Genomic DNA, 27,170 nt, shown 5'->3' with positions numbered 1-27,170 from the left:
ATACAATGAAAATAGGGTCATGTCAAGAAGTCTAATGGTTTGTTAACTATGGAAGTGCCCTCAGGTTCTTTCCTTTAGCCTACAAGTATCTTATTAGTAAGCAAGACCCATTAAAAATTCAATTATCGAGAAATCTATTAGAGTCTAAGTGGTTTGGAAGCTGTCAGGACTACAGAAACTTCCAATCAGCTTGTATAAATTCAAAAATCCGTCAATTTACACACAACCTATAAATTTATTGTAGTAGTAATAATGACATTTGAAACATTCAAAATAATAAGATGGAGATTACACTCAAGGCATTGGCTAAACCTTTTTGATTTGTAGTGGAAAAAATAAAAAATAAAGACAGATTCACATTCCTGTCATGCATAACTGCTGTGAACATGTTTTGTTGTTTTATTTAGTACCTGAGCAGTAAATATACTTTTGGGAAATGAATGTAAATGTCAGAGGTAACATCTATTCATGAATAAAACACACACACACACACACACACACACACACACACACACACACACACACACACACATATACACACACACACACACACACACACACAAACACACACACACATATTACATTTTATATGCTTAACAACTGTCACTTTCATAAATAATTTTATTTATTATTTTTTTTTTTAATTAGTATTTGAAAATCACCATGTTTCAGAAAAGTTCAAACTGCAATGGTGTCCAACAGGACCATAACACATTTCATATAAAAAATCAAAAAAGGAAATAATTAACTTTTTAAATAGCATTGCGGTTGATAATGAACATATATTACTGAAATATAATCAAAACACACTTTTAAAACATGGGGACGTCTGTAAAGAACAAGGTCTGCAGTCCTCTGCGTACACTTTGTAATTCTTCCTCATGCTAAGAGACCAAAGCAATTTAATTTGGCAAGATAAAAAAAAAACATTCATGTTTTTATTAAACAGAAAGTCTAAAGCAATACTTTCACCCACCATCTGACTGAATAAATTATCCTGAATAGATTTCATATCTTTCTTCATCAAATGCATCTGAAATTACATTGAAAAATAGAAGTTTTACTTGCTTAGGTTTTTTTAATGGGTGGTGTATTACTCTCACCTGTGTAACACTCACCTGTGAAAGAAATATATGTTCCTCATACTCCGGGTTTCGGCATATGTTTGTTTCAATTGTGCCTTTTAAATGATTTAGCCTAAGGGAGAAAAAATCAGCATGGCAAAATGAAGTCTGTAAATACACAGTAAAAAAAAAAGATAGCAGTAAAATGTAAATGCATGAAGGTTCATGCAGGTATACAGGTGCTCTTAATAAAGTGAATGGTTATTAAATATTACTAATATATATTTTTTATTGTCATTATTAACTGACATTATTTAGATTAGCTGCTTATACAGGCCACCTACTATGAGGCTAAGATTTGGAGCGTCACATGTTGCAACGATGAGGCGAAAAAACTTAAATACCTTCATCCTAAGGCAACTAGGGCATGCTCACACCTTGAAACTACTACTCTCAACAGTGGAAGTAGCAACATAACTTGCTTTACCTTTTCTTGAAATGTAATGTTTAAATATTTGAAAAGTAACATAATTTTTGCACGAGTTATAGTGCCAGAGCTTGTAAACAAAAGCACATTTCTTTTGTGCATTTCAGGTCAGTGGATATGAGTAAAGCATTGTTATAGCAGGCAATAAAACCTATGATGTTAAAAAACAATCGTGAACCTCCTATCAGTAATTTAATGTTGTCCAATGAGATTTAGTGCCCTTAATCAAAGTTACCTCACAGCTACAGAATTCCTGGCTCTACCCTGAGAAAACCCTGAACACTCAGGGTTTTGTCTGGTTCCCTCTCATAATGTGAAAACATGCCAATTTCCTCTACATGTAAATGTGTACGTGCTTGGTGCCCTATGACCGATTGATGTTTGAACCACCATACACTTGGTGTTCTTAGGACATTATTACATGAATAGGTACTGCTGTTTTTACAGGTCTCACCTTTGGGTTCCTCTTTCCTGGTAAGCATGAAAAGCCAGGGCTTGCTTTTTCCAGTATGCCTTTAAAAGTCAAACAGAAATATATTAGATGAGTCTGAACTGAAGGAAACTGCTACTTACAATTACTACTAGATATGAAAATAAACCTGACTAAGTATTAAAATTAATATACTGTATGATTTTGTTATATTGTAAATGTTTGTGCATGTAGTTGTGTACAGTCAGCTCTGCTTCCATGTTCCGCAGAGATGTGTCATCATGTTCCAAGTTTTTTATTTCATCCATTAGAACTCGTTTAACTGTTTCCAGCCTCTGAGACCTAAATGGAAGAACACAGATAAAAAAAATAAATAAATAAAAAATAAAAAAATTGATTAAATGACTGACAAATAAGGTATAAGAAAAATAAGCCACTGAAAATAGATTATCTGTGACCTTGATACTCTCAGGTCTGACCTGTACTTTTGCACTTTCAGAGTTATAGTAGAAACGTGTTGCTTGCAGGATTTTAGGGACTGCTTAGTGAAGAGATCCATTCTCCTTGAGCGGTTCTGAAATATTGTCAATATAGTCAACATGGCATCACAGCATAACAACTCGTCAAATATTTGTCATATTAGGATAATGATCCTAATGATGTGTTTAAATTCTTGCTGACATTGAAATGTACAATGGTCATAGTCTATTAGTAATAAAAGTCAATTACATGCACTTACAATACGATAAATGTCTTCATCCGTTTACAAATGACCAAAATAATACACGTTTGCCATCTGAATGGCTGATTCATTAAACTATTCATGATATAAAAAAACACAAGCTATACATTTTATAACACTAGTTATGATGAACTGTGCTTCTACCACACTAGCCAAGGGCAGTGTTTTACATCTGGATTTATTCTAATTGCAACATGCCAAGATCTTCTGCAAAGTCATGAAAGTGACTTTCACAGTGACTTAGTATTTGCTATAAGTATCTTCTTTACCTGGAACCTACTTGCTTAGTGCCTACAGGGGTAATAGTGATTTCAAATGATATCTGGATACAATCTTGAATGCAGACAGAGACCTGCTGCTATTCCTGCAAAAAGGCTTTGGGCACCACCAAGTATAATTAGCAAACTATGGGCTCTAGGTGGACCCACCTCATGTGCCATGCTGTTAAAGGTGAGGGCTTTAACCTGCCATTTGCAGTAGCTTCTCGAGCCCCAGGTGAAAAATCAGAATAGAAATAATTAATTAGCTATCGTTAACCAGTAGTCAGTACGTCTGCACCCAAAGCTTGGACAGCGCACTTCAGGATAAAATGCCACGTCTGATTTATTGCACCTGAACCAGTCATTGCCTAACACAAAGCATCTCAGCACGAAGTGCGGATAATAACCGATGAAAACCTTCACATATTTCTCCATGTAAACGTTACAAAGCAATACATAGAACTTGTTACGAGGGAACTGTGCTGCATATTTAACTACTGTGTACAACCATAAATGAGCGCACATACCAATCATTTCATGACTTTGTAAAAAATCTCAGCACGAAGAGAATAAATGTAGTGATTAGATAGATAGCAATTTTTAAAAATAACATTATATATATATATATCATTATTTGAAAAATATTACAATTTTCAATCCATGTTGTTTATCACATTCGATAAAACTTTGTTCTTCATCTACCTTAAATTTTCTCTTAAGTTCAGAGCTGAACTGATGGCAGACATAGCTCATCTCCTGAGATGTGCTCACTTCAGACTGTACCAGATCCACATCTGCATCCATACTTGTCTCCCAACAGCCTGACACCACAGTGGACCGTGCTTCTGCATCTTCAGTAACTACTAATTTGCCCAACCCCAATAAACAAATAAAAAATAGGAAATTCATTTAAGCACTTGTCAGTCTAATTATTTAATATGTTTAAGAAAGTATACTGCAAAGTTCATGACACTAATCATCTTTAGACAGGTGCACCATGTAAGCTTCTGCAATGTCTGCTCAGATGAACAAGGGAGGTAATTAGCAAAAGAGAACTTGCATGAAGCGATACAATAAGACATGAGAAGAGTTTTGATTTATACAGACCAATGTAGTGGGATGTTTCAACAAGACAACCATCACAAACATACAGCCAAAAAAAAGCTCAAGCAGGCATTACATGGTCTAGTCCAGGGGTCACCAACCTTTTTGACACCAAGAGCTACTTTTTGAGTACCAAATAATGTGAAGGGCAACCAGTTTGATACACACTTCTGAAATAACAAATTTGCTCAATTTACCTTTAATTAATTAGATGTTGTTATTATTATTATTAATTAATGATATTGATCTATATCAGGGGTGTCAAACTCAATTGCACAGGGGGCCAAAACTCAAAGCACACTTTAGGTTGTGGGCTGAACAGGATAAACATTTACTGAACACACTAAAACTAAATGTTTTTTTAACATAAATATGAAAAGAAAAAAAAACAAAAAACAGACAGGAATATTATTCCAGAATAAATCAACTTAAACTTTAAATAACTTAAAATATTTTGCTCTCCATAAAAATATCTCCTGTCAAACACAAGACGTCTTACACGTCTCTTCAGAAACTCTCCCTCAGTAAATAACCGGCTGATGTGGATCTGATTCTCCTCTGCTTTCACACCAGCTTCACTTTCTGATTTTGCTCTGGTGAAAAACGTCTGCTGAAATGTCAGATTCTTCTTTAACTCTTCTACTTTCTGTATCTTCTGCTCTGCATTCAGGTTTTTCAGCTTCTCCTGATGTTTTGTCTCGTAGTGGCGTCTTAGATTCATTCATTCATTCATTCATTCATTTTCTCCCGCTTATCCGTAATTCGGGTCGCGGGGGCAGCAGTCTAAGCAGGCCCCCACCTTCGACTGCTGCCCAATCCTCACAGCACCGTCCCTTACGGTCTCTCCTGCAGGTGGTGAGCCCACGGGAAGGCGGCCCCACGTCACTCCGACGTCACGGACCTTGATATTTCCCTCGTAAGGGACCCCCCCCGGAGCATAGAGGGTTAAGGGCCTTGCTCAAGGGCCCAAGAGTGGCAGCTTGGCGATACCGGGGCTTGAACCCCAGACCTTCCGATCGGCAACCCAGCGCCTTAACCGCTGGAGCCACCACTCCCCCGCGTCTTAGATTCAATTCCTTAATTACAGCCACATTCAATTCAACCGACAGTGTCAGTAAACATCTACTCAGAATCCCATTGGTTTTGAAAGGCTCTGTTTTCAGTATCAACTTTTCTCTTCACCATTGTGAGGGGCTTCACAATAACTGTACAATAGGGTTAAATACATCAACAGAAGCTCGACTTGATTGACGCTGGAATGTTTCCAGGTCGCCTAGCGTTCGGTAAGACAGCTGAAGCGCTGCATTATGGGATCTGTAGTTTGTGTTTATCAGAGCTTCATATCGCCAGGCCATTAACAACAATAATAGATCTATATAAAATCATCTCGCGGGCCGGATATAATTGTACGTTCGGGTTGGATTTGGCCCACGGGCCTTGAGTTTGACACCACTGATTTGTGTGAAGACACTGATCATGTTAATGATTTCTCACAATAATTATCAACAATGATTTAACAAGGTAGAAAACAGCTATTTTTTAGAAAAGGCTTGCAGGCGACTCATGTGGTCCTTGCGGGCGATCTGGTGCCCGCAAGCAAGACGTTGGTGACCCCTGGTCGAGTCAGTCTCCCACCCAAAATTTATGGAGAAGTAAAAAATATTTGGTTAATTGTGTTGTGTAAAAAATTTTTTATCTGAGGGACCTTTTTCACTTTGTAAAGTTGAAGATGATTTGCCAAGGCGAATGAGCAAAAACTGAAAATCACTGCTGCAAAAAAAGACTAATTACTAACATCTTTCCAGAGATGTTTAAAACCTGTAGTTAAAACTTTGCTAATGTTGTTCATTTGTCCTAATCTTTTTTTGAACACAATTTTTTTTTTTTTTACACATCTTTGTTTATGCTTTTGAATACAAAAAATATTATATTTATAAGTACAAAATAATTTCTACATAGATCCTACCAATCAAATTTGAAATTTCTAGGTACATACAATGAAAGGATAATATCAGCATTTGCACCCCTGAACAGCAGAATTGTTTAAAAAAATAAATTAAATTTAAATAGTACGTTATCCATTTGATATCCACCAGACCTCAACCCAGGTGAAATAATGTGGAAGACTGAATAGACAGAAATATTATCAACAAGAAAATAAAATAAAAAATAAATAAATAAAAAATGGAACAATATCTTAGGAAATGAAAAAAATAAAAAGGTGTTCAGTCATGCAGTTCTGTTTCAGAGGCTTGTACAATCTGTGACATGGCATATTAAACCATTTGAAGGCACCCGTATGCACGTTAATATTTTGACTGGAAAGCCATCATATTCTTTTGACATTCCTAGGCGGTTCTGTACTATAATCACTTGCATTAAGGTTTTACTTTGTAGATTCACTATACTCATCTGGATCCTCTCCCTTTACCTGATCTCTTCTCTTTCTCTCCTTCCTCACCACTGCTGTCAACTTGCATGGGTTGTTTAAAACCTGTTTCCCAAAAGAAATGTACTCTCATTAATTACAATTCTCCTATGCACTTATTAATTACAAAATGGACAGTTTATCTGCCAGATGTATTAAACAGATTAGGAAAATGTTATAATGCCCACAAAAGGAAAAACATTATGAAATTAGCAATAATAACCTTTTTTCTTAGACTGCTGCTTAGCAGTTTTGAACAGCTTTCTTGGCTTCATTCTAAAAGCGAATTCACTGGGCCCAGTCCTCTTATCTTCTTCCTCACTGTCATCTTGTTCAGACAGACTTGTGGAATTGCATGTGCTGGGCCAAGTGCGAGGAGTTGCAGGCCCTAATGGCACAGTGAGTTAGACATTAACATTTGTAAACAAGAGAAAAATAAAACAGCGATATTACCTGATTCTGCCTTTTCAACGCTGCTCCTCTGAACAGACGCAGGTGTTTTCTGTACAAAGGGATTTATTATTAGCACATGCTTAAGCAAATCCAACATATGGCCAAGTTAGATAAAAAAAAAACTCTTTACCTCCAGTTCAGTGCAGATCATAGCAATATTATTCCTAGATGTGTGTGATGATTGGCTTAGTGTCACCAAAGTGATAGCAGACTCTTTGTCAAAGCAAGTCGGCAAAACTCTTTGGCTGGTGGTGTTTAGAAAGCCCCTGAGATTTGCTTCTAGGTCTGGGGAGTTGAGCAATGAAGAACATTTCTCCTTGCCAGTGGAGGCAATTAGGGGGTGGCCAAATGACTGCCCAGGACTCAGCTCAGCTTGCTGACACAGAACAGTGAGATAAGGTACAGCCTATATAAGAACACTTTAACAAATTACTAAGTTTATCATGCATAACTAACTCAGGTTAACCTGTAAAACGTTAGAACAGATATTGCAGATATTTTTCCTAAAAAAAAATAAATAAATAATGATAATAACAATAATATAAAAAAATATTTTTATTTTTGATAAGCATTACAATGAATATTGTATTAGTGATGTAATAATGCAGTCTTGAAAAAGAAAAGCAGTTTTGCCAAAAAGCCCTACAACTTCAGTTGCAAACCTGGGCGATAAATCATAGATCATATATCATGCTATTATATATCATGGTAAATTTCTGCTATGGGGAATACTTCATTCTGGTTGACTAAAAGGTGTAAATGTGCAGGTAGTTCCTGTCAGATTAACTACATTCTAAATAATAATAATGAATAATAATCTAAATCTAATTGTACTGTACACTCACTCGCTCTCAATTATCTATTTATTCAAATTCATTCAAATTATTTTATTCTTATCACAGTACTTTCATTCTATGATTTACACCATGTTTTATTACTGGCATGCTTGATTTTAGTGCAGCCTTAATTCTTGCTAGACATACCTCTTGAGCACTTTGTATCTGAATGAAAGAGTGAGGAAGACGTGTGGCACTATCCCATCCTCCTGAAGTCTTAAAGAAGGAGGATGCTTCAATCCCTATCAGATGGCTATTCAACTCCAAGGGAGGGGAATTGCCATCAACAGGAGAGATGCACAAAGGTTGTAGGGGTGTCAGAGGAGATCTGGGTAAGGATGCATTTTTCTCTGCAGCTATAAGAAATAACTTGCATATCAAACATCAAAACAGCAGCAAAAAAATGATTTTATAAAGTAAATAAGCAACTAATCTCTTACATCTCATCTTCTCAATAGAGAATGGTGAAAGGCAGAAAGAGGTGTGTTTGGAAGCCCCAAATTCTTTTGTTGATGCTGGAGAAAGCAATTTGTTCATGTTTTTTGACTGCTCAAATCCCAATACTTCACTGACATCTTTCTTAATAAACTTTCTGCATGTCACTGAATGTGTAGGCGTGTTTTCGGGCAGTTCGTTCCCTTTCTCAGCTTGTGCAATTATGCCATCCATCTTTTCTTCTTGTACTATATCCTGGACTGAAGACTTCTGAAGAACCTGAGACTTGGTTGTTGAACCGTTAAATTCCATTAAGTAAGAGTTGAAAAATCTTAAATTACAGACAGCATAAAAAAATATAACATTTAAATTCTTGTATAAAGGCAAAAGTCTGTACCTTAAACTTAGATCTCATCATGGCTGTGCTCTTCTCCGCTGCTAATGCAGGACACACATATAATAAAATGTAACAGTGCCAAAAAGGTATGGTTTATATGGGGACAGCTTTAACAATAGAAAATAGTGTCTTACATTTAATTACATTAGGCAGGAGAGGAGGAGAACAGGAAGGAGCAATTTCAGGAGCCAAAACATTTTCTTGTTCTTTCTTGGCCTCCAAAACAGCAGCAATCATCTTTTTTTGCATAGATTTTTCATGATTAGATAATTCTTTTTCTTGTTTTTGCTTTACAGCCTTAGGGACGGTCTTTGACCGAAGTTGATGTTTTTTTTTTAGAGGTGGTTCGACGATAGCAACTCTGTTCTGAACTGAAGCTGTCCTCTGATGCTTTTCTGGCTGTTTGATGATAATCTTCTATTTATTGAGAACAGAGTTCAATGTGTCACTGAGTAGCAAAACACCCAAAAGATTACAGTTCAATTGTTAAGAGATAGCAAAGAATCCTGCCTTTGCTGGAGGTTCATCGGGTTCTGTCTCACTCACAGAATCAGACAACTCTCTGTATGATATGGTCAAAGCTGAGGTTCTTTGGGGCCTGCCCATGGGCTTTGTGCTGGCAACATCCTTGCTTTTTATATGCTTTCCTTTTACCACCTTCTTCTGCTTATTCTGAAATGTAGATACAATCCAGCTTAATTATACAATGTTAAATAAAAGATCATGTCATTCTTCTTTAGTAGTATATATGCACTTACCATCTTTGGTTTAGGCAATACTTTTAAAGCTTCTGGTGAAGGAATGGGTATGTTTGGATTTTCAACTGAAAGAGAGTTAAGAGTTTTATTTGCAGCCCTTTTTCATCTATTTAAAAGACAAAGCAAAATTGAGAATGCAGTTAGAATAATAAAAGCCAGACATTTATAAATCTTTTTGTAAAGTTGATTATCAGTGATTCTGTCAGTCAAAAATAAACTAAGGTGCATTCGTCAAGTACAACCTAGAACTCCAATTAGTAAAACAAATCGTTTTAGACATTCATTTATCCCCTTAGCTGTAAAGTTTTTTATTTAAGGTAAATACCTCTTAGGAGAAAACTGTGTGTTTTTATTGTGTGTTTAAGTTGTGTTGTTTAAGTGTGATGTGCTTGTATGCTACAACTAAATAGATAAATTTATTTATTCATCAATAAATAAAGATGAACTGCACTGGAAAACGGACATGGTGTTCTAAATCTTCCAGTACTGCAGAACAGTGTAAGCATGTCAGCTGCAATAGAAACACATGAACTGTTTCTCCGTTTATAGGTTTTAAACTTAATGAATAGTTTTTCGTTTAGATTGCTCACTTTTCAGGCAATAATGTAAAATGACTGATCTGCAAAATGTTTTTAATAGATTTGTGGATAAATAATCGAAATTCACAATTTAACAGTATAATAAGTATTTCGAACATTGCAGTAAAATGTGTCAAATATACAAATCGATACCCGGGTCAAGGTTTTTATCGCTAATCTTTCTCATACATAATTTTTTTTTACAAACTCTGACGTTACTATAGGATACAAAACTGATTTTCAGAAACACCACTCTACTTGTGTAAATGCTGCTGCGTTACTAAAAAAAAAAAAAGAATCTGTTCATTGCCAGTTAAATAAATAAGGAGCATTAGGCAGGATATGTACTTGAAGTATTAAAAAAAATAATGATAAAATAAAAAAAATAAAACTAATTGGAAAAAAATAATGGTAAAAAAAGGAATTTTGTTATGAAGGTAAACTTGAATGTCAGATTTTTTTTTTTATCGAAATAAAAATATTTATTTTAAGTATTTTAGTCAAGTATTTTCTTTAAAAAAAAAAAATAATAATAAAAAAATAAATGTAAACTAGGAATTCCCATTGTCAAATAATTAGCATATTGTGGATGAGGACTTATTAAACAAACATGAATAACATGACTATGCAAAAGACATACATGTGATGGCCACAGGAAGACGAGTGGCTTTAACTGGCTGTCTTGTGTAGTCTGCCACTTTGGGTTTTGGTCTCCTGTTGGCTGAATTTGTCCAGCTTATATCTGTCATATTGTCAGTGTCAGTGTCACTGAACAGGTGCTTCTTCACATTACGACCAGTGGGCTATACAAGCATAGAGAAATACACACAAAAATATATACATTTAAAGTAGGGGGTTGTACTATAATCACAATACACTGGAATGCCAAGACCACTGCTTTGTTTTTGATATAAACTAGACATTTGAGCTTGATGTCAAAAGACAAATTTTATTTTCGGCTTTCCTTTCCTGATAAAGGTATCTAGATCTGGATATGTTAAACAATTTAGAACAGGGCACATCTTGTTTAAAATCACCCATTTTGCAAGTCATCAAAAAAATACTAGAATATGTGACTCGCATGTTATTCAGGTGTCTGGTAGATTGAAAATGTTACTGAAAATGTAACCCATGATGGTAGAAACATATTCATACAGAAGTATGCTGTCTACCATTTCACAAATACATACATCCAGTCATATTGGGAGGAACTTCATCATGCAGCAAGGCAATGAACCAAAATCAGGAGAAAAAGAGAGGCATAAAGACAACAACAACAACAAAAAAGAATTGTGGTACATACCTGGAAATAAACCAAATAAGGAATCAGAAAAAGCTGAAAATCTCATATTCAAGACTTGATCCCAAAAACAAATGTCTTCAGTGCACAGCAAATACAACAGAATTGATCTTTCTGTTTCTAATATATAGCCTCAATAATTCTCTGACCTTCGTACGAGGATACTTTCTAGAGCTGCTGGAAAGAACCAGGGAACTGCTGCGTACACTGAAAAAAGCAAAGTAAATGAATTAATTGTGCAAATGTCACATTCGCCTTTAGACAACTATGTTCACAAGAAAGCTTGATTCAGACACTAGAAGGCTAATTACCTGCTTTTCATTCCAGAAATTAGAGAATACCTATTCTTTTTCTAGCAACAAACAGAACGAATCAGGAATATATAAACGACACAAAATAATAACATCATAATAATAATAAAAACATAAAAAACATAAAAAGGACATAGATTTTACTTCACTGAGTTCTGACACATCCAGGTTGAAAGCATAAACGTCCCTAACAAAAACAACGAATTCTATTAGAATTTCAACACATTTCAAATTCCTATCCAATTTTCCCAGGGTTTAATTTGAAAGCAGTACTTATTCTGATCTGATGGCTTCTTAGAATTATATGCCTGGTCTTCTGAAGATGACTTGAGAAGGCCAGGTGTATTAGCAGAGATCTTGGCCTGAAACAAAACAAATACATGGCAGTACTAAGTGTATAGCAAAAAGTAAAAAAAAATTTGGAAAATGTTTAAATCATCAAGATAAAGCAGTACAATTAAGGGAAATCTTACAACTGAGTTTGGACACCAGCTTTTATTGAAAATGGATCTACAAAAGAAAGGAGTAACAGATTTAAAGAGCAATATATAATAAGAGGAAATACAGGATGGATCACAGAAAAGTAACCCGTCTCCATTACCAGTGCAACCGAGGTGGGTCAGTTTTCCGTGGCCCACTCTGTATAACGTAATGTGTCTATTTTACCTGTTAGGTGGTGCGATGTTAAACCGGGAAACATGCTGCTTTGCCGAAGTACTAAAAGCAGTGCGATTATAATGACTATTTATCTGCTTCACCATGCTCTCGGCTGCTTTCTCTGCATTCTAAACAAAATTATAAAGTCAATACATGTATTGTATTTATTAAATGTCAAAATAACACAGACATATTAAACCCCTTTAGAAACAAATAAATGTCCTGATGTGTGAGTACAAGGCAAATTAAAAACAATATTTTATTTCAGCAGTAACTTTTTCCACCATAGTTCATATATATATTTTTTTATTATCTTATTATTTGTCTATTATTATTCACCAGAAAAAATAGGCCTATTTTTTAATACCACAAAATGCAGCAGGGTTCTCACCCTATTGTGGCTCATGTCAGCTCTAATGGCCGCAGCCCATCCACTCTGTTCAGTTGTGCAAAGTTTAGTTTGGTTTTGTCTCTGTGTCCTTCTTCCAGGTTCAGCTTCTTTTCCAGCAGCACTAAACTCTGGTGGGATTTGTTTCTGCTGCTCACACTCTTTTAGCACCCGCGCCAGTCTTTGTGTGAGCTGAGCATGAAACTGTTTGTAGCTCAGGCCTCCTGAGCTGGTCTGGACGACAAACAGCTGCTCTGGAGGCTCTGGAGAAGAGACAGATGCAGAGCAAAATATGTGCTGAGTAATTACTGAATGTCTGACACTCAGAAGCACAGTAAGAGTGGTTTGGTACTTCTACTAAAGATCTGCTGCATCCAAATAATGTGAACTTTATCACCTGATTTGGACTGATTAGGATTTGGATATGAAGGTTCAGGTTGACACGGGAATAATGACCCAGACACAGAAATCCTCTTTTTGTTATGGCAGCTGGGAGTTGAGAATCTGGGACTATAGTAAAACAGAAAATATCTACATGCAATATACAAATCACATTGTATAAACTGATCATATGCTTCCATTCATTTGTGATTAGCATATTGCAAACGAACAAACAAAAAAACAAACAAACACACACACACACACACACACACACACACACACACACACACACACACACACACACACACACACTTACATAGAGGTTTCTCTCTGCAGAACAGGCTGGGAGTCTAGTACTATACTGTTATCTTTTATAAAACAAACAAAAACAATTGTTATATTTAAAAATTCAGTAAAAATTCAGTTTGTAAGGCATAATGAATCATTAACAGTAATCAGACAGCATAACTATACCCAAAGGCTCTTCCTGGAGCTCTGGGTCAGCTTGCACCATTTCCACCACTTTCTCTACAGAAAGATGCTGCAAAGACAATATGCTATGTGAATATAAAGACAGATAATTAAAAAAATAAATTAAATAAAAAATTTAGAAAAAGGACACACAAGTCCATATGTATTGGGACAACCCTCAACCCTACTGAGCAACACTGGGATGAATGTGAACACTGACTGTACCCCAGGCCTCTTCACCCTACATATGTACCTGAATTTACTAAAACCTTTAATGAGCACAAAACTGCAAACCACATTTCAAACTATGGTGGAACATCTTCACATAAAAGGGAAGGTTATTTTGACAGCAAATACAGACTAAATGCTGATTTGTAACCATTTGCAACCTTTTAAATTTTTTGGTTAAATTTATCAACAGGTTTAAAATAAATGCATTTATATACAACTTAAGCAAACTGTGTAAACATTACATGTTTTTTTCAGCATTTTAGCGAACCAAGAATTGCTAAAGAGCTTAATAAAGTTGAGGAATGGGTAAATTTAGGCATATAAACTGAATGTTAAATTATAAAAGTACTTGTTTTAAAACCACAGGCAGACAGACATTGACTTTTTGATTGTATATACTCTGGATGGCCTTTCAGTTACATCATTTATAGCAGTTCTATTATTGTCTTCACTCCATCATTTGAGGCTCACGTAGATACAAATTTATAAAATAGTTTTATTTAATCTGAGAAATATTGCTAAGATGTTGCCTCTGGCTTGATATTTGTGTATGAAGTTATGAATCTAACATTTTATTTTTTAGAATTTATGTTTCTAAAAATGTCCACTGTTAAAAATGCTATACAAATAATATGGTAGTAGATAGATTAGAGAGTAGAGAACAGCTTTGTTTTTAATTGTACTGTATCTTACCCGGCGGAATTTTTCCATCCCTGGTTGACCTTCCTGGCCCTGCAGTATATTTGGACTCGGTAAGTCTGTAACTGACTATTCACACAGATACACATAGACTCAGTAACACGACTCATAAATAATAAGAATGCTAACCATTTAAGTGGACTGCACATTGCTAATTACTACAGACCGGCTTTCTTATGCTTTCCCTTTCCACATTAACTGACTGCACACTGTGAGATAATTTGGCAGTTGAGAGCTCTTTCGATTTAAGTGTTTTTCTTTTCTCTGAAGAGGCTACCATCTCAAGAGCTGGTTTCATTTTCACCTTCCCTGGGGTAGCTATAGGACAATACCACAGAGGGGGGGGGGGGGGGGGGGAGGAAGAGAGAGAGAGAGAGAGAGAGAGAGAGAGAGAGAGAGAGAGAGAGAGAGAGAGAGAGAGAAAATTTCCTTTTCAATCACTCAATGTATTTCTTTATACTGTCTGCTACAAGTGTTGCAACTATAATAAGACACGCAAGACAGACATACTTTATGAATGCGCTAAAAAAAACATACAGATGAACAGTATGTCTTACATGCAGGCAACACACAGCTGAAGGAGCTTCTGCCAAGTTTACGTCCAGCGCTACCAGACACATACATACATGACTCTGACACCTTACTCCTTAATGGGGTTATCTTCTGGGGAAAAAAGAGTAATAACAATAACAACAAAAGACCAATCATCTGGTATAAGAATGAGAACACTATGAATAGATTTTAATAAATTATTAGTCAGTAAAATGACACTGATGAGAACTAAATTACTAAAATGAATATCAGACACTTTTAATCAATGACGTGATATTGATTAACCCCTTAGATTCATCCAATAGCAGAGATTGTAGTCTACAAAAACTTCCATATATGTACAGGACATTTTTTTAAATGTATCGATCAGTAGAGGGAGCACAAAAGAACTTCCAAATATATTAGACAAACCCTGGTACTGTACTACATAAGCACAATTATCAAAAAGTGGAGAAAACAAGACATCACAGTGACATTACCAAGTATAGAATATTACACCAAAAGTGATGAAAGAACAAATCGAAACGTTATGTTATAAATTAAGGAGGTGTCGGGAACCTAGCAAGTGCTGGGCTTTTATTTATAAATTATCCATACATACAAAAATATGTCTGCCCAAAAACAAACAAACAAACAAACAAACAAACAAAAAAACCCAACGTTTTTTATTTATGGGTAGTAACCAGGCTGGAGAAGATCAGAGGAAAATGGCCAGATTGTCTTGAGCTGCCAGGAACCATTATGTAACTCATAAAATCACTCTTACCCAATGGTGCTGGGCAGAAAAGCTTCGGGAACATGCACAAAACATCAGCTCATAATAAATAAGCCACATTGTTTTTAAGATTTGATGTGCTGTGCATTCTGCTCACCAAGTCATAAAGACTTAGTGCTTATCTGAGTTACTATAGACACTCTCAAAGCAGTCTGGTCATTCTCATCTGATCTCTCTCTCTCTTATCAAGGTGTCATATCAGCATCTCATCCAAAGGTTCTTCTAATCAAAGGATGTTTTTAGTAACATTCTATGTATATTGTGTATGGAGTTCAGCAGTTTCTGAAATACTCAAACCAGCCCGTCTGGCAGCAATACTATTTTACTTTTTCTATTTTAATGTCGAACAGTAACTGAAGTGCCCTGTATCTGCATAAATGTATTAATTGCTGCTGCTGCCTGAGGCACAAATAAGCAGGTGTACAGATACTCCTATAAAAATGGTGGTGATTGCTTACTTACTCTTCTTTCTTACTTTTGTAAACAAATAAAAAAAATATTGTATGTAGAAAACAAATAAAAAAGGGCCATGAGAAAAGTCTTAACATGGGCAATATACAGTAAACTAATATACAAAAAATAAAAGGATAAAACTGGTAAAAAAAAAAAAAAAAAGAAAAGAAAATTGTGTAAAATATTATTGCCTGCTGACTGATGTGTTGGGCCTCTTTGTCATTGGATGTCAGCAACCGACAGTTAGTGTCACTCCTTACTGAAGAATGTACATTTTTTTCCATTCGCTGAGAGGAACCTTGACTCTCAGGAAAAATAACCTGTTCAGATGACAGAAATTCACAAGGCAACAAAACCAATTTTACTTCTACATTAAATTTGTTACAATCTTTAAATGTAAAATGTGGTTTTATTTGGAAAAAAATGTTTTATTATAGCTTGAAAAGTAAACTGTAACAAACTCAGCAACAGACAGTAACAGACAACTCAGCTGAAATCAGTATTTTTATTGATTTTTAAACATGTTGACTGTTTTTTACATGCTTGAAAGATTAGGTAATAGCTTGTTGATATAATTAATTTTTTAAGGTTTAAATATTCTCACAGGGCTTGTCTGGTAAGAACATTGCATGTTCTTAGTCACACTAAAGACGAACACCACTACTGACAGTAACATTTGCCTCTAATACCTGAGAACTAAATGTCTGGCCATGAGAGTAGCTAGGCTATTGTATTAACCGCTAGGTAGCTAGATATTTTCAGCTGGCTAAAAAAATAAGGAAAGACAGAAATAGTTTTTGTGGTCATTTAATTCACTTTTAAGCACAACAAGGACCTGTATAAACACTGCTAACCATTACATAATCACCCTTAAAATCTTTTGTGGAATAACCACTTCCTCTGTACATGTGGCTTGTACACCCAAATTATTATTTAAATAAACCATTACAGTACACTCATATTTTAGTCAGAATGCCTCACCTGTGAACCTCCTTCATCTAGAATTATTTGAACAGTGGTTTTTACCACAGATGTGGTGGTCTTTCCAATAAACTTCTGAAATGTTGGAACAAATTGAAAAATTTATTTAGAAATTAAGTTAAAAATGTTTTTACAGTGACACAATTACATAAGGTCTGTAATGACAAAATTAACATGAAACTGTCATCAACAACCTCCTAAAGTGTACACACTCACACTGGTTCACCTATTGTTTGTACTCCATAGATTTAAATCAGTTGTTAGGTATTAAAACCAACAGCAAATGTCACAACTTACTTTATTCTTGGTGTCTCCATAAACTTTCTTGGTGGCATTGAGGATGTCCAAAGAGGAACTGAAGTGGATGGTGAGTCTAGTGCCCTCGATGCTGCTCAGACACACTGGCTCAGTTAGAACCAGGTGCAGCACTTTTACACCCTGTTCCTCTGGGAATGAAAAACAGGAACAGCTGAGTAGAGCATTTTATTTTTCTATGTCAGTCGTCAATCAAAAATATTCAGAACATAAATTTGATTTATTTTTCTGTCCTTACCTTCCAATGTGTAACTCTGGACTTCATTTTCTGTAATGCACAAAGTGTCCCACTGGCTCTCCTGCTGTGAAATATGTGATGGGAAAAATAAGAAACTCTGCCATAAAGTCCAAAATACCAGTCAATGTTTCAGGCAGAGATCAAAGTGAAATAATGTAAAAATTCCAATGCAAGAACAAATACTAGAATAAATACCTTTGCCTCATCATCGGCAAGACAGAAATAGAACGAGATGCTCTGACTTCCCAGATTAAAGTCAATCCAAAATTCCTGGAGGTTTTCATCCACTGGCATAAGCAACTGCAAACAGTACAATGAATATTAGGTTAGGTGGGAAATTTTAAGCAATCATAGATTTGTGCCTCATCAATAATTTTATATGAATTCTTTAAATCATGGTCATAGTTTGTGTTGTTCATAGTACATACACATCTGTAAATTACTCTAATAATACCATTTAATTTAATTTATGTAACTTATGTAAACACTGTATATCCTGCACTTGCACTTCTGGTTAGACCTAAACTGCATTTCGTTGCCCTGTACTTGTACATATGTAATGACAATAAAGTTGAATCGAATCTAATTTAATCCAATCTACTCTAATCTAATCATTTATTAGGAAACTGCTTAAGACAAAAAGATGTTTTGGATTTGTCATAAAATTGTAAATGTATTCTTTCCACATTTTGCTTGCCCTCTGTATCACCCGACTAACCAGAATTCATCACAGCATTGCACACAGACTGACGGTCTGCAGCACTTTTATGAGATGAACTTGGTTGCTAGCTGAGAACTGAATAATGGTGGTGTGCATATTTGGCACTTCAAATGAATGTACTCAGTCTAATCCATGCTGGATGTCTTTTCCCAAGGAGGTTAGTTTATAGTCCTAAATTATACCAATTCACTAAAAGAAATTGATATTTTAAAAGGGGACTTTATGTTTTTTTTAGCGGTTTTGCTTTGTCACTCTATTAGACCATTGTTTAATATTGTCTGGTTTAATAGCTTGGGGACACAACAGAAATAAGACATAACAGATCATGTAGATTCCATTACTTCTTTGACAAGTAATACAGTGCCATCTAGTGAGTTTTCCTAATTCAACACTGTCAGTGTGTAGGCATAAGCTAAATACTTTTTATTTATCTAAAAAAAGATTTTTATATAAGCTTTATAAGCTTTTATAGCCTCAAAAATTCTAAAATATATATTGTTTCACTACCAGAAAAGTAAAACATGATTACATGCACTGATTGAAACAAGGTTCCTCCTCAGCTGAGGTCGTTTCAACCACCTTAGATCTATAGATCTATATCTAGACCTAATGGACAGAGATTGTAGAGCAGACCCCGCACCCGTTAGAGAGATTTAAATTGGAGAGAGACAGTTAAATTGGAAATGTCATACAATAATAATCTTGAATTAAAAGAAAAAAAACAATGTTTACCCTGGAGTATCGTGGGAGCTGATGTGAGGGAGACAAGGCGGAGTGGAGAATAAGGGTTACTGCTGGGAAGGAGGGAAATCGCCTTCCATTACTTTACTTAGTGTACGTTTTTTTTAATCACTTTCAGTTTATGACTCACTTCAATCTCTTTGCTTTTCAACATTTACTAAAAAAACGATCTAATGAAACTTCTTGGCTGTTGCTGAGTTAGGAAGAGTGCGCAAAGAACCAACGTACCAGCGCGATGTTCGTATAACAAAGCTTCATACGTATAACCAAACAAAATTTCACGAATAATTTTGTTCATATAACAAAACATACGTACACCAGGGCATTCGTAAACAGAGGTTCCAATTTCAATCAGCACACACATGCACACGGAGCTCCCCCTTAATAATGCTCCCCTATGAAAAAAAAAGCTAAAACCATACAAGCGTAGCTACAAGCTACGTCCATGTGCTCCGCATGTATTAGATTTCACACATTATATATATATATATATATATATATATATATATACACACACACACACACACACACACACACACACACACACACACACACACGTGTGCATTTTTTTTTTTTAAACATATATTACTTTTCGATTTTTTTTATTATTTTTATAATTGTAAGTTTTATTGCAGTATCCCTAAAATTCTAATGTTTTTATTTGTATTATTATAAATTGTCTAGTGTAAAACAATGCACCTTAAACCACTGTATCTAAGATAATGTGTGAAATCGAATACATGCAGAGCACATGGACGTAGCTTGTAGCTACGCTTGTATGCTTTTAGCTTTTTTTTTCATAGAGGAGCATTATTAAAGGGGGAGCTCCGTGTGCATGTGTGTGCTGATTGAAATGTGGGAATAGTGGATAGAAATAAAACTTACGCTACATTCATAATATGATCTTAAGCTCAAAAATCAACTGCATGACATTGTAACGTCTGCCGAAATACTGTGCTGTTCAAAAACCTGGGGCAAATGAGTATGATGATGTAGGCTGCTGTGGGTTTTTTTTTAGCAGCAAACCAATTTGTGTGCAGTGTTTATTCAGAAAGAACACACTGTTTTCATATTTTTAAATGGTTTGTTCAACATTACATTGTCACCGGATCTCACTTCTTACATGTAATTACTTGTTATTCCCTCTAATTTGCAGTGGCACACATGGAGAAGTATATTTCCCCTTGTTTATGAGGTGACAACTAGACACCCTGGCATGTTCATATGTCTTTTTATTGTAGGTCCAGAAAAGCAGCATTTACAGGTAGACCCCAACTTACGACATAGATAGGGACCGAAAAAACAGTCGTAAGTCCATCAGGTCGTAAGTCGAGAAGAGTGAATACTTACCGCATTTTTGTCCAAAAACACCTCCAGACAAGGATAGGAGTACACACTGTAAAAGATAAAAACACTCCAGTATAAATAAGTGCATTTTTATGATATGCTTAAAGAAATAAAAAGTCATAAATGTAATAAAGTTACCTTTGATCATCACCTTGCATTCCATTTACTAGGTTTAAAAATTTTCTGCAATCCTGGGTGGAAAAAAGCATCAATCACTTATGGATGTGTTGATCCCACTTCTTTTTGAGTGCTTTCACAACTACCTGTCTGGTTTCTGAGTCTGACTGTGAAATTAATACTTTTACAATTTATGGTCTGTTTATTTCACAGTACATAATAAAACAATATAGTAGGAAGAGCTGAGGGATGAATGAATGAATCTGGTAATTGCAGATCATAGTTTTAATTTCATGGCAATTGTTCGATCAGTAGCTCTTTATCCAAGTCCTTCCTTGGAAATGTTGAAAAAATAATGGCAAATAATTACTCACAGTCTCAAACTCTGAGTCCTGAATCTTAGTGAATGCAGAAGCAACCAATTCAATGCTGAACCACTGATCAGCCAGCTCCCGCCGTTGGGCACGAGAAGTCATTCTACACAGAGCCTCCATCAAAGCCACCTGCAGATCATAATCTACACAGTACCACACATGCACATTAAAGCATTTTACAGTCAAAAACCCCAAACCCCAGTGAACAGCAAAACATTTTTAATGTTGAATAAATTTTCACGTTAAACGTTAAAAATGTGCAAAAATACTTTTCTAGAGTGCTTTGAGGTGTATTCCAGTTTGCTTCTATTGATGACAAATGGCCAATCAGAAGCTACTTCATTAATTTCAGGGATCCTCCAGACTTATTAAACATACAGTAAAGCCGGTCTGATCAACTTGATTTCACAAGTAGAGAATTAAAACTAAACTTAAAATAAATCTGTTTCTAATCTACTGTTTTAAAATAACCTCTTGTGAAAAACAAAGAAGACACCCTAATTACCCTTTATGCCAAATAAATGTATGGCATGAAATTTGTGGAAGTGTAAAAATAAATATCTTTAGCGGTGGTCTATGTAGAGCTTCAGGCTCAAAGTGATATTATATATGCATTTATGAATAATCACTGACCTCCAGCTGTAAGAATTCGACTCGCCAAACCAATCCTGTAGATAAACAAATATGTATTTATTAACATGTAAAATGTGAATTTAGAATACAAACATATGATTAAATATGTTTTATTTGAACGTTTCTTTACATGACACTTGATGCCTCTTGTGAAGACAAAATATTTTTCTCTTTCTTCAATTCAAATGGGATCATTCCCAACATCATATTCAGTTTCCTTACCGCCTGTCATCAAGAAAACAAAATAAACAAATAAAATAAATAAATAATAATCCCTTTGTAAGCAATGACTGAAGTATTCTGCGAAGACAATTTACAATTTGTACATAGGGAGTATGCAATTATGTAAAATAATTAATTGTACGACTCGCCTCTTTTTGGATAAGAATGTTAACCTGGGGATCAGAGGCCAACTTGCCAATGTCATGGAGCAGAGAGTCTGTTACTTGGTAAGTACCTTATAAAACACATTCAACAATCTTCATCTTATTAATAATGTTTAATAAGGCTTTTCATGATTATACATAAAAATTGGTTTAACAAACTCACCCTCTTTACAACTTTTATGAATAACCTAAAAAAAGGACATAAGAAATAGGAAAGGATCATTTGATCTACTTTATGCACAGCTGTTTTGTCTCAAATAATTAATTTAGCAGTGGAAGCACTTTAGCTCACCATCAATGCATCAAAGTAGTCTTCAGCTAAGTTTATAAGTGGCTCATTCCTCGATGGTCCAGCTGCAACCCATAACTTTCTGGCTTTCTCAAACCACTGTACCATGTAAACATTAAAAAGTTTAAATTAACTGGATTATGTGTTGTAGGCAGGGTTCTTGCAGGTATTACCAAATTTGTATTTATGTTTCTTTTTTTATTCACTTTTATTATTTTTAATAGCATACACAACCCATGGACTAACTAACCACGAATACAATTGTTTTTTTTCCACCGGCGAACATATTTTGTGGCAGCAAATCAAAGTATTGATCATGAAATCTAATTTCTAAATTAATTGGTAATATTGCTTTTTCCTTCAAAACTATCTAAAAAAAATTTATTTTATGTTTTTAAATGCCATTTGAAGACCTTAATTTTCACAAAGTCCACATAATGACTTTTAGTGCTTTTTAATGCCCTGCAGAAAGGCCCTGTATAGAACTGAACAAGTTTATGATGAAATGGGAACAATTATGTTTTAGTGTTGAAATATAATCCTGATTCCCACTCATAAAACTTCCACACACCAGTGTTCTTTGGAAACACTACATGCACTAATCATTTTATAAACTTCTCATATTGCACCAGTACCTTTCCTGTCATACAGTATACAGTGAAAACTACACTGAAAATGAATGCAAGTTTGATTGCTGAAATGCTGCCACATTATTGTCAATAGCTTATATCCTCAAATAAATAACTGCAATGTCGTGTTAACTTTAATCACATTGTCGCATCATGTGCTCAGTTTTTCCTTTTAAAGTTAAAAGTATTCTAAAATCAATAATTACTTTTTTATGGTTGGTTAAAAAGTCATAACACTGTTTCTCTTTTGCCAAGAATAGCGAATTATAGGCCACTTTTGGTCTTGATAAACACAAACTAAGGCAGACAGAAACAACAGCCATGACTCCTTGTCCTATTCATCAGTTTCATTCAGTCAATTTGTTTATTAACTGGGAATTTTAGATTAAGTACATAATATTAAATATTTGTTTAGCTTGACTGGGCAAATTTGTGACATTGCAACTGATGTTGTTCCTAAATCACATCCATATGTGACTCAAGATTTTATTAATGCTCAAAAATAACAAATAATACTATCAAATATGTACTTATCTTTCTCACAAGTCCTTGGGACACTACCACCGATATACCTCCACCCCCTGGAAAAACCAGTGTGTTTCCAAATTTGTGAAGGATGGTAAAAACCACAGATGCATTCTGCACATTCTGCTGGTCCAGTTCCTACATAGAGCATAAATCTTTCAAACGAAGTAGTAATAAATAAATAACAACAATTATTATCAATCAATTATCAACATTTTATATTATTATAAATTAAAATAAAGCTAAAGCCCTGTTACATACCCTGTTAATTAATCTGTCCAGTTTCAAGATGAACTGTTTGGAGCATTTCGAAGTAACTCCGTCTCTCGTCTCACTTAGTAAAAACTCCTCCAAAGCCCTGAAGTTATGTTTCAAAGCCTGGTCTACAAGTTCCTCCACCTGAATTAACATGTTTAAAATGACGTGGATGACATAAAGTGTTTGGAGCACTACTATCTGTGTATATACTTCTGAAACTTTTTCCTTCCTGTCCACACCGGGTCATCTCCTAATTGTTGTTCTGGTATCTCATGTTTTTTAAATAAAGCACTGAACAACTCGCATGTTTTCTCACTAACAGAATAAGATGGTGCTATTTTCAAAATATATATTATACATCAGGCATTGGAACCACAGCAACTCACATCAACACGAATGAATGAACAGGTTTAACGTGTTCATACAGTATTGTGTCTAATACACTCCCATGTTAATCTCTAAAACCTTTCTTTGTCCCATGAGCTCTATAACTGACCGCATGGTTCAAGCACAGTCCCAGAGTTGCCATAACTTTTTCCTATGAAGTGCCAGAAAGTATCAATTGAGTGAGAGCCATGGGCTGAAAATAAATGTTGCATGATTCCAAATATTATATTTAAATTAGAGTTGCCATGGTTCCCTTTATTTATAATTTTATAATACTTAAAAAAAAATAGATACAGTTTTCTTTTCTATGGCATGTGGGCCAAACCAAAGGTCACCACAAGCCAAATTTAAGCAACAGTGCTCTATACCTTACCCTCACCCTGGACTGAAATAGTCTCATCCAAGTCTTCTTCCTTTCTTTTTTCCTGCATAATAGTTTTCTTGACATATTACAAAAAAATTTATTCTCACCTTTTTATCCTGATGACCTGCCATCACATCTGGATGTTACCTAAAAGTATGCCTTGTTCAATTAGCATTTTTACAAACAACCAATGCAGAAAATATTCTTAACCTAGAAATATTAATCAGTCAACACCTCAGTCTAAACCAGGGGTCCTCAACCACCAGGCCACGGACCAGCACTGAGCTGTGGATCATTTGCTACTGGGCTGCACAGAAAGAATATAAACGTATAAATCTCTTTTTTATTTCCATTTTATTAACTTTCCCGGTCTGCAGAGTGTCTTTTTTAAAATGTGTTTTTTTTTTTATTTTTTTATCACAGTTCTGCCTATGGCAATTTTCCACACTTGTGTCAAACCCAGTTTTTTCTTAATAAATGAAGCGCCCACTGATTCTGCATTATGTTGAGTCGAGTTCCATTTTCTTTATGTATGTAATAATTTCATTTGTAATTAAAACATATATGTATATACTAGTTATTGCACACACACCCCTCACCCCAAGATCATTAGAGGTTTTGGTATTTTGAATATTAATAAAGCTGCATAGGATCTTCACCTGGCTTCATGAAGGCCTGGCTTTGAATTAATCAATGTTACTTCTCATTTCCATCTTTTAAATTTTCAATCTTTAAAATGTTTTCTTGGCTTTATTCGTTTAAAGAACACCTATGGACATGATGATGGAGTTACTGTATATAATATATATTTTTTAATTAATAAACTACTTGAGAGGTGCTTAGTTCCCCTCGGTAATTGTCACGCCCAATAACGTTCATATTATTTTACTATTATATATTTTATATGATTTTATTGTTTATTTTATAGTATATATAATAAAAATGTAACTCACTTAATGCAGAATCAGTAATAACTTAATTTTTCAGTGCATAAGAAAAAGCTGCAACTGAAACAAGTTGGCACAGGGGAAAAAACACCATGCAGGCCGCGAAAGTCAATACAAATTGTAATAAAATAAATAAATATAATAATTTTGTATTCTTGCTGGTGGTTGTGGAGCCCTGCTGTAGTGTCACTGTGACTAGCACTGCATTACAGAGCTAACTAATTGCTTTACATTGCTTGTTCAGGCAGATGTTTTCTAACTAGCTACATCGGTTGTACTGATTATTATATTTTGACATCCAATCATAAATATGTACTCACTCTTTAGGAAGTAATCGATCTGGTAGAGATAAAGTTTTATTTACTAACCAAACCCCGAACTGACTCCTCAGGATGTTAACATGCTAAAGGTTAGCTAAATACTGTTAGCTCCGTTCGCACATAACGACTGTGAAGACAGATTTCTCACCTCAGCCCTGACTCCGGAAGTCAAACCGAGCTCATCACAAGCTATTTGAAATATTTCAACAAATACATGTCGAAATAAGATTAAAACCGATTGTATTGTGTTAAAACTGAATTCAGGAGCAGTATTTACTAAGGATCTGTATCTCCACAAACAGCGAGCGGGAAAACAGAGATCACGCGCCGTTTTTTTTTTTTTTTTTTTAACACGAGTCGAATCGATTCGTTTTACTCAGTGACTCGTCCAGGCTTAAGCAGGAAAATGCTTAAATAAAACGGGTGTCTTTTTTAATACAAAACGTATTAAATGCTGGAAATAAAGAGAAAATAAATAAATAAATGAAGGACTTTTGGCTTTCTAATACAAATGTTTTATACCGTTCGTATAAAGTGCTGTATGCAATACTGAACCGAGTCATTTAGCGATCCGGTACAGTTTAGTTCAAAATTTCACTACAAAAAAGAGGCTCTGATTTACTTGTGCATTGAAAACATAATAATAAAACGTATTAAATGCTGGAAATGTTTTTTTTTTTTTTTTAATTACTGAAAGACTTTCTATTGCAAATGTTCTGCTGTTTGTACAAAGTCCAGTAGGCAACAATGAAACGAGTCATTTAGTAATTTAGTGGTGCACATCACACTAAAGTTTATCACAAAAAATTTAAAATAAAAGAAACAATTGGATGGAATAAAGACTTTATTGCTTAGTTTGCGAACTGATTTTATTGCAATGCATCAACTCATAACCATTTCTGAGGCACTTATAACAAATGCCTGAAACGCTCTTACCAGTATAACACACAGACACACACACACACACACACACACACACACACACACACACACACACACACACACACACACACACACACAAACACACACACAAATGTGATGTGGTGATAATGGTCAGTAATTTAGTCAGTGTTAAAGTCTCTTTACTAATGTGTGTACATATTTTAATTTTACATATGATACATTGGGATGCTGCCAGGATGTATGCATCTGCCGCCTTGTAAGATGCCTTACTTTTTCAGCGGTTGACAAGTTCAGTTGTCTCGGTGTTAGAGCATGTATTTCTTTTTTGTTTTGCCCAATTTTAGCTCCTGTCACTTTCCTTTTTATCAGCAGTACCGGACACTGCATCCGGCTCAGCCCTCTACTCGCACACATGCCACGTACATACAGTTGGTACTGTAAAGTTTTATACATTATGGTAGTGTAAATTGCTTTGTTTTGCTAAATTATGTAATTTAATTTTTTT

General features: G+C 35.0%; 1 protein-coding gene across 1 annotated transcript; it reads right to left on the bottom strand.

Moving 5' to 3' along the window:
• Window positions 1–618: 618 nt before the first annotated feature.
• sycp2 (synaptonemal complex protein 2) lies at window positions 619–26,067 on the bottom strand. The gene is made up of 48 exons (XM_083570082.1): window positions 25,911–26,067; window positions 24,603–24,642; window positions 23,748–23,885; window positions 23,496–23,624; window positions 22,336–22,440; window positions 22,207–22,231; window positions 22,029–22,114; window positions 21,788–21,882; window positions 21,658–21,692; window positions 21,025–21,167; window positions 20,672–20,724; window positions 20,537–20,582; window positions 17,920–18,024; window positions 17,725–17,785; window positions 17,469–17,617; window positions 17,172–17,246; window positions 16,382–16,510; window positions 14,968–15,073; window positions 14,577–14,728; window positions 14,405–14,479; window positions 13,484–13,550; window positions 13,326–13,377; window positions 13,026–13,138; window positions 12,632–12,891; window positions 12,250–12,368; window positions 12,057–12,093; window positions 11,857–11,945; window positions 11,728–11,770; window positions 11,584–11,624; window positions 11,422–11,479; window positions 10,613–10,775; window positions 9,395–9,459; window positions 9,147–9,308; window positions 8,771–9,053; window positions 8,637–8,677; window positions 8,245–8,527; window positions 7,952–8,160; window positions 7,099–7,344; window positions 6,969–7,017; window positions 6,739–6,903; window positions 6,519–6,581; window positions 3,686–3,846; window positions 2,461–2,555; window positions 2,224–2,323; window positions 2,006–2,064; window positions 1,119–1,197; window positions 977–1,033; window positions 619–884 (listed from the first exon to the last, which is right to left on the bottom strand). The coding sequence occupies exons 2-48, from the start codon at window positions 24,624–24,626 to the stop codon at window positions 813–815; spliced, it is 4,962 nt and encodes a 1,653-aa protein (XP_083426208.1). The 5' UTR covers window positions 24,627–24,642; window positions 25,911–26,067; the 3' UTR covers window positions 619–812.
• Between the last annotated feature and the right edge of the window lie 1,103 nt (window positions 26,068–27,170).

Source organism: Silurus aristotelis, assembly GCF_946808225.1.
Source record: "Silurus aristotelis genome assembly, chromosome: 19".
In the NCBI taxonomy this organism is placed as follows: domain Eukaryota; kingdom Metazoa; phylum Chordata; class Actinopteri; order Siluriformes; family Siluridae; genus Silurus; species Silurus aristotelis.
The sequence above is the reverse complement of the archived record's forward strand: the minus strand, read 5'-3'. Positions and strand labels throughout refer to the sequence as shown.

Excerpts from the sequence above, each read along its gene's own strand:
- sycp2 (XM_083570082.1), bottom strand. The coding sequence starts at position 24,626 with ATGGCAGGTCATCAGGATAAAAAG. Across the intron at positions 15,074-16,381 it reads CCCAACACATCAGTCAGCAG|AAGATAACCCCATTAAGGAG; the intron begins GCAATAATATTT and ends TTTTTTCCCCAG. Across the intron at positions 11,480-11,583 it reads ATTTCTGGAATGAAAAGCAG|TGTACGCAGCAGTTCCCTGG; the intron begins GTAATTAGCCTT and ends TGCTTTTTTCAG.